This window comes from Vigna umbellata, chromosome 6 (genome assembly GCF_029865625.1).
Source record: "Vigna umbellata cultivar VRB3 chromosome 6, Vumbellata_1.0, whole genome shotgun sequence".
Classification (NCBI taxonomy): domain Eukaryota; kingdom Viridiplantae; phylum Streptophyta; class Magnoliopsida; order Fabales; family Fabaceae; genus Vigna; species Vigna umbellata.
The window spans coordinates 2,011,336-2,019,514 of NC_142170.1; the positions used below are offsets into that span (position 1 = coordinate 2,011,336).

The 8,179-nt window shown below is 35.4% G+C and overlaps 1 protein-coding gene across 1 annotated transcript; it reads left to right on the forward strand.

Moving 5' to 3' along the window:
* The first annotated feature begins 2,549 nt into the window (after window positions 1-2,549).
* DJ1B (Class I glutamine amidotransferase-like superfamily protein) lies at window positions 2,550-7,688 on the forward strand. Its single transcript, XM_047323370.2, has 7 exons — window positions 2,550-2,960; window positions 3,324-3,473; window positions 3,561-3,746; window positions 6,289-6,369; window positions 6,531-6,731; window positions 6,812-6,952; window positions 7,327-7,688. The coding sequence occupies exons 1-7, from the start codon at window positions 2,613-2,615 to the stop codon at window positions 7,531-7,533; spliced, it is 1,314 nt and encodes a 437-aa protein (XP_047179326.2). The 5' UTR covers window positions 2,550-2,612; the 3' UTR covers window positions 7,534-7,688.
* Window positions 7,689-8,179: the final 491 nt, after the last annotated feature.

Here is an 8,179-nt window from a genome sequence, read left to right on the forward strand (position 1 = left end):
AGAATTATTCCCAGAAGCAGTATTGCTCAGGAATGGGGGTATGAGTTCTGGTTGTCTTAAGCTTCTGTTCGTAAGAATTAATTATTAGGGATGACGAAAGATGTTATGATCTATAAATAAGGATAGGCTTTCTTCGCTGAGGAATCGGGTTTTTAGTATTTTAGATAGTGACATTGACATTAATGAAGAAGTAGAATTTGTATATACATTAGAGTAAACTAGGTGAAATCTAACCCCAACAACATATTCATCCCATAATCTCAAATCGTTCATCTTTGCACTTTTATCCAATTAATGAAATTGCATGCATATTTACTTTTATGTATTTGCATTTTAAACCAAAAGATCTTGTTTTTAAGTCTTATTTAATCAATAAATCACATAACTGTTTAGGCTGTGAGTCTCTAGGGAAACGATACTTGGTCTTACCATGTTTATTACTTGATATGATTCGGTACACTTGTCGGAGTCTTAACAGTTACATCTTTCCCAACAACAAATGAGTTTAGTTCTCCATAGTCATTGAGAACCTTGGTGTTCAATGGAATGAAAGTGAATCATACGTTAGGTAGTGGCAATCCCCACTGATGTTGTCCTTAACAATTTTGTTAGAGGACAAAGCCTCCTACAAACCAACCACATCACCATTCAATGTCGATGCCACCATAGAGCTAGCCTCACCATCGTTGGTGTAGGGAACGTCGTAGTTGATGGAAGAGGCAATGGTGGCGTTCTCATCGCATGCGACCATAGTCTTCTCTCCTTCAAAAGATGTCTCCACCTTTTATCGTTGGGATTAAGGTCATCGTTGATGAAATCGTTTGACACTACTTTGTTGTGCGCGACGATGGTGGCAATTCAAGGCTAGAGCTCACAATGAAAGTTCGATTGAACTCGTTATTTGTTATAGTGAAACTGTGGTGGTCAATAACAAGGTTTGGCATTATGGTGAAGCTGATGCTGGTGCACGATTATTGTCGATCTACGTTGGCGAGGTGTAGTTAAATGGTAGCTTGATGGTGGCAACATCGATTAAGTGGGTTTGCTAGGAGAATATGGAGATGAAGATGATGATATGGCAACCTAACATTGGTCAAATTTGTGAGTGATGGATAAATTCCATTTGTTAGTCTTTGGTTTTCCAAATTGAGAGAGTTAGGATACTACCATGTGACAACTTCTGATTGGCTAGCTTTATGAGTGGAGATTGCTTAAAAAGTGGAGTGTATAAGTAAATTATGGGGTGTGAAATTTTTCTAGAATTTGCTAATTTTGGCCTTATTTTGAAGGTGTTTTATAACTTTAATTTGTTTATTTTCAAACATTAGAATATTGAAGAAAATGTTTTATTCAACTAAAAAGCTATTTTTGAAACATTTTTATTCAACTTTCAAACACTCCTCGCCAATAGCAGAAGAGGTGGGAACGATGTTTGATAGGGTTGACATGTTGCCATCTTCTTATGACTATCCAACATTTGGATCATGATGTTGTTGAACTTGTTCCTTCTTAATGTAACCACCATTGGAACTTATAACATTTATTGAGGAAGACATTATTAAAGCAAAGGAAAAAAGCTTTTTTGACACTTATTATCCAAAAACTTATAATAAAATCATAATGTATAAATGCTCATGGTAGCATTGGTAGCATGGGTGAGATAATTATCAATAATCATGATCTCATGTAAAGATAATATAAAATGTGGAGGCAAGATCAAATTTTACTTGGGTCCTCAGTAAGTGTCAAATGTTCTTATGGTTAGAATTGAACCCCTCGTGTTCCAAAAGAAGAAGATTCACTTACAAAAGATTTTTTGACACTTAATTAATAAAAGAGTTCAAATCTTTATCCTAAAAAAGAGAGTATGAGATAATTATGTTCATTTTCTAGTGAAATGTTGTGTTATATAAAATGTTACCAAAATTTTTAAATTATTAAAAAAATATATTAAAATTAAAAATATATGATTATATAAAAAGTTTGAAAATGTTACAAATTAATAAAATCGATTAATGAAATTATTAAAAAATTAAAATAAAAGGTTATATATATATATATATATATATATATTAAAATTTAGAAAGATGAAAAAGAATTAAAGAAAAAAGAAAAAGAGAAGTCGTGCATAAAGAAGATGACATCTGTATAAAAAAACATAAAAATAATATAAAAATTAAAAAGTCATCATAACTATGTATAATTTCAGTGTTTTTTATTTACGGAAGAAATCTCATCACTTCTACTATCTAAGTGAAACAGAATTTGCCCACCTCTTCCATGTTTTTAATTAAATATATTATTAAATATAATTATATTACACGATTCATCTCCACTTATCTCAAGTTATCTGTATCACTTCTTCCCAATAATATTGTAGCATATAGATACATACATTCACCCATAGATGTAACCTTTTTAAAATTAAACCCAGATCCGTCATTTTAAAATCAAATTAACTGCTATTAAAATTGAAATAAAAAATTATACATGTTCTAAACATAGAATCTGGTACTACAGGAGATAAACCGGCACGTGAAGGAGACACGTAGACGAACACATTGACACAGCGAGGGACACCTCTGAAGAAGAAGGAAAAAAAAAACGCACAAATGGCATTGCGTCATATACCATTCTTCTCTCAGACACTTTCTCTCACCTTCACTTCCAAACCCAAACTAAACAACAATAACAAAAACCGTTTCTCCTTCTTCACTCCCTCACTCTCTTCCACTGCTCTCATGGCCACTTCTCACAAGGTCTTGCTTCCAATTGCAGAGGGCACCGAGCCCATGGAAGCTGTCATAATCGCCGACGTCCTCCGCCGCGCCGGCGCCGACGTCATAGTCGCCTCCGTCTCCGCCAGCCTTTCCGTCCTAGCTCGCCACGATGTCAAGATCATCGCAGACGCCCTCGTCTCGGATGTCGTCGGCACCTCGTTTGACCTCGTCGCAATCCCTGTACCTCTCCTTCGATGTGTTTTTCTAGAGATTGTGTTCAACGTTGATAATCGAATTTAAGACGTTTTCCATTAATCGATTAGCTATTAGTTGTGCATTGAATTGTTATTTAACGTCATGGATTGATTGATTTAATTCAGATTAGTCTATCGTTGAGTTCATGAAGAGTGTCATGCATGTGTGTGTCGTTCAATCACAAGTATGATAATGATTTCTCATTAATTGACTGTGTAAAAAAATTTACACTGACAAAGCATCACTATTAAACAGTTTTTAGAAGGTAAGAGGTAAACACTGGCGTTTAAAATCTTAGGGACTAATATGCTGTTTACTAATTATTATTGTTGTGATTTGTGCGTGTAGGGAGGGATACCGGGTGTTGAAAATCTAAGGGACTGTAAGGTTTTGGAAGGGTTGGTGAAGAAGCATGTGGAGGAAGGACGCCTTTATGCTGCGGTGTGTGCTGCTCCTGCGGTAGTGCTTGGGCCTTGGGGTTTGCTGAATGGATTGAAGGTAAGGTTTGCTTTGCAGTCCACTTTGTTATGTTGTGTTGCTGATGGTGATGGTTTTGGTGACTCTGTGTGTGTGGTGGTTGGACAGGCCACTTGTTTTCCTACATTGATGGAGAAATTGGCCTCTTACGCAGCCACTACTGTCGAGTCTAGGGTGCAGGTGGATGGGAAATTAGTGACCAGTCGAGCGCCGGGAACTACCATGGAGTTTGCTGTTGCGCTGGTTGAGCAGTTAATGGGAAAAGTGAAAGCAGAAGAAGTTGCTGGCCCTCTGGTGAGGATTTCGTTCGTGCCTTGACAATTCTCTTGTTTTCTAAATGCAGAAAAATGTAGTATACACGAACCTGTTGCATTTCAGGTGACTGGTGGGTGGAATTAATCTAAACTATATAATTATATGTGGGTTATCAGATTAGGTTGAAATGATATTGATCATCACCAATGTAAATGGTCCTGATTAGTTCTTCTCTCCTGTCATGCTATCACCTGATAGCTTGATACCCTTTTTATATCTACATGGTTGGTGTCTGCTTATAACTGATAATATGCTTAATCTGTCAGTATCCGGGGGAATAATCTGGGAATTAATATGGTTGGAAAATCCTCTCTGACATGTTTTGTGATATTTGAAAAAGAATAGATATGTGTTTGGTATTTGAAGATAATAATTCGAGGAAAAGAGTTCGATATATGAACATATTTGAGGCTTGGTCTACATGTCAAAGATGAATTTGCTGCTGAAACCAGGCAGAGAAAAATATACTCAAAACAAAAGCTGTTGTGATTTATGATTAAGGTCTTATTTGTATAAGTTCCTCCATAAATATTAATAGAAGTAAAGAATTAGATGGTGAAATGAATTGAGGTTCTCCCAAGAGCTAAACCAACTCATGCACTTCACTTTGGAAAAATTAAAAGGAGTGCTTCTTTAAAAGTTAAGTGCTTGAGTTTATCCAAACAAGGTCTAATATTGTAAATTGTCCGAGCTGTTGCGATTAATTGCAAAAGATGGATAGTCGTGGAATTCAAACATCGAGTGTTCATAATTGGATGAAGCTAGATGTGCTTTGCTCTGCACTACCAATGTGTGTTAAAAAAAATGTGACACAAATAATTGGACTCTTCAATTCACTATGGTTATTTTCATTGAACCTTGACACTCTTTAATAGGTGTAGATAGAGCTTTGAACCAAGTATAAATAATAAAAACTAAAAACAAAATATATCAACTGACTCAAAATAAAAATAACTACTTAATCTATTTCTATCTTATACGAACAAAATAAAATAATATTGCACCTAAATAAATGAAAATAAAAACTATCTATCTCTATTTTTTCTCTCTCAAAATCAAACTAAATATTACTAGACTCAAACTAATAAAATAAAACTCAAACAAAATTACTAATAAACCCCTAAAATTTAAGTTTATCCTAACAAAACACTCCATAAACTTAAATTTTTCATCCTTTATTCGGCTTTTCAGGTGCATCATCCAACATTGAGCTTGTTTCTTTCAATCAAATTCGAGTTATTCTTTTTCCTTTTGGCCCTCTTGTCTTTTACCTTGGTTGACCTCTTTAATGCTTTGATTTTCTTCTTGTATACTCACTTCACACCAATTGGTCGAGCTCCTTTGGGTAAATCCGTCACCTCCCACGTTTTGTTGTTTTCAATTGAGCTGATCTCCTCATCCATAACTTTCTTCCATCTTTCATCAAGCACGACTTCTTCAAATTTTACATCTTCTGCACCTATTAACAAACATGCTACATGTACCTCATCAATGGAGTTATCCAAGCTCTTGCTAGTCATATATTGCTTCAAGCACCTTTTCTGCAAGATCTTCAGCCCCAATTCATACAACTGATTTTTCTTCGCTTTTACATGGGCTGCTAGACGACCATGCTTATCCCTTAAATACAATATCTGGTCCTTCACAAAAACTGAATTACCTTTTTCAATTATCTGACCCATTATTAAAATATTGCTCTTCAACTCGGGAACATAGTAAATGTCCTTAATCTCTCCAACTTGTCCATCCTTTTGCATATGCCGGATTGTTCCACACCCTTTCATGGCCACCTTGGAGTCATCTTCGAAAGACACAAATTTGTCCTTCACCTTGGTGAGTTTATCAAAGTTCTCATCTCAACACATATGGTTGCTAGCTCTAGTATCTAGATACCGTACCGAGTTGGTAGAAGTCTACTCAGCCTTTGATTTCAAGCATGGTCCAAGATGAAAAAGATTAGAAATGATATGGGTCGGTAATGTTAGGGTTATATTTCATCGACTTCACTCATGCATTTAATCACTCAACTCTTTTCCATTATAATGCCAAAGTTAACCGACAAGTTTACTCAAACCCTAATTCCTTAGTAGAACGAGCATAGGTTTCTTTATTAAGAATCAATCCCTTGAACCCTAATAAACAAACCTATTTTAGTAACTAGGGTTTAAGACAATTAATGAATCAAGCTCTAGTCCTAAATACAAGCTTTATTAGGTATCTTGTTTTCCAATACCTAATGAACCAAGTATCAAGCTATGGGTGATCGAACCAAAGCATTAAGCACAAATACAAAAATAGGAACATTCAATGGAAATAAAAAACAAATTCTATCACATATAAGATACGCTTATTGGTAATGTATGAGCGAACTGTTGCACATGGGTGCATTGGGTCTTCTACTACTGAATGTTTGAGATGCAATAGAAGTGCTATTTTTTAATGCTTTATTATATCAGATCCTTGCTATGATGTAAATTATTTTCCTTTCTCTCATCAGGTTTGTGGGTAATTGAATGTTCAGGTCATGCGTTCCAAACATGATGAGGAACATACTTTCAAGGAGTTTAACCCAGTGCAGTGGACATTTGACAATCCACCCAGGGTGAGGTGTTGACATTTTTGCTGTAGAATTTCTGTGTATTGACAAGAATATCTCTGAACGGAAGCTGGTCTATCATTATTTTGAATTTCGTTTGAAGGAGTTTGTATACACCCTTCAAATTTAAATTTTATCATTGGTATTTGCACTCATCTTCTTTTCAGATTCTTGTACCAATTGCTTATGGTTTTGAGGAAATGGAAGCTGTGATTATCATTGATGTTTTGCGAAGAGCAAAGGCAAATGTTGTGGTTGCTTCTGTTGAGGATTATCTAGAGATTGTGGCATCACGAAATGTTAAACTGGTGGCAGACATGCTCCTTGACGAAGCAGCCAAACTTTCGTATGACCTTATTGTCTTACCTGTAAGATGTCTTCTTATTTTTGTCCAAGTACTGAATTAGTACATAACATTTAGTTTACGTATATATTCAATTTTCTACAGGGTGGACTTGGTGGTGCCCAAGCATTTGGAAACTCAGAAACCTTGGTGAAATTGCTGGAAAAACAAAGAGAATCAAACAAATATTATGGAGCAATTTGTGCATCGCCCGCCTTAGTCTTAGAGCGCCATGGTTTGCTCAAGGTATCTGTTTTCTGGGTCAATCCATGATCCTAAGCATGATTTAGTAAAATGACAATATACGTGCAATTCTCTTAGTTGCATGTAACTTGATATAAGTGCATTTGGTTTGGTTTTCTGTAATCAATTTTGTCACTTGGCCTGCAACAATCAGCAGGGTTTAGAAAAACATGCCTGGCAAACTGCACATGATGTTCACGTTCATTTAGATACTCTCTGTGGCTAATTCCCCTGTGGAGTCTTCATTCTAATTATTTTGTGGTTATAAAATGCTTGCTTGCCCTAAATATTTCCTTAAACTTTATTTCAAATGTATGCTTTTCCGATTGCTCCATGGTGTTAATTCGAGATATGGTTCTCTATTTTCTTCAATACAGGGTAAAAAGGCCACTGCCTATCCTGCAATGTGCGACAGGTTATCTGATCAGAGTGAAGTAGAAAACAGAGTGGTAGTTGATGGGAATCTCATTACCAGTAGAGGCCCAGGAACCTCCATTGAGTTTGCATTAGCTATTGTGGAGAAGCTGTTTGGACGCCAGTTAGCTCTAGAACTTGCAAAGGCAGTAGTGTTCGCGCGCCCGTAGGATTTATGAATGCGAAGCCTTTTGTACCGACGCATTATTATATATTTGTGTATGAATAATTGAGTATTTGTCCTTGGCTGGTTCCCTGAGTTGTAAAAGAACGCGAAGAAAGCAGTTGTTGGTAACCTTGATTTCTCTTTGGTAGTTGCTTTTCATATGTTGTGGAATCTAAATTACTTAAAAGAAAAATATATTTCACTCACAACCCTTATTAGATAACCTTATTATAATAATATTAATATATATGTCACATTAGACTTGTCAAGATAGGATAGGTAATTTATCACTATTCTTGCTTAAGTGGAAGGGGAGTTCCACTGGATCTATGCTGTGGTTATAAAACTGGTTTAGACAGGGAAATGTTAATTTTCTTTTTTGTTTTTGGTTGAATCTATACATTTTACCTTATAAATTAAAATATGCAACTTAGGGCTAGGCTCAGAGTTATATTGCATTTACTTTTTTGGTTGTTTTTGTTATTTACTTTGCAATTCCAAAAATACTGTCAAGACACCTGATATTCTATCTGTTTCTGAAGTTTTTTGCTAGAGTTTGAGAAAAAGTTTCTATCTGTTTATAAAGTTTTGTACTAGAGTTTGAGAACAAAATGTTTTCAATTTTTTCTGAACAAACATTTGAAATCAGG

Coding starts and splice junctions, on each gene's coding strand:
- DJ1B (XM_047323370.2), top strand. CDS start 2,613: ATGGCATTGCGTCATATACCATTCTTCTCTCAGACACTTTCTCTCACC. Junction 6,370..6,530: donor CATTTGACAATCCACCCAGG/GTGAGGTGTTGA, acceptor TCTTCTTTTCAG/ATTCTTGTACCAATTGCTTA. Junction 6,953..7,326: donor AGCGCCATGGTTTGCTCAAG/GTATCTGTTTTC, acceptor TCTTCAATACAG/GGTAAAAAGGCCACTGCCTA.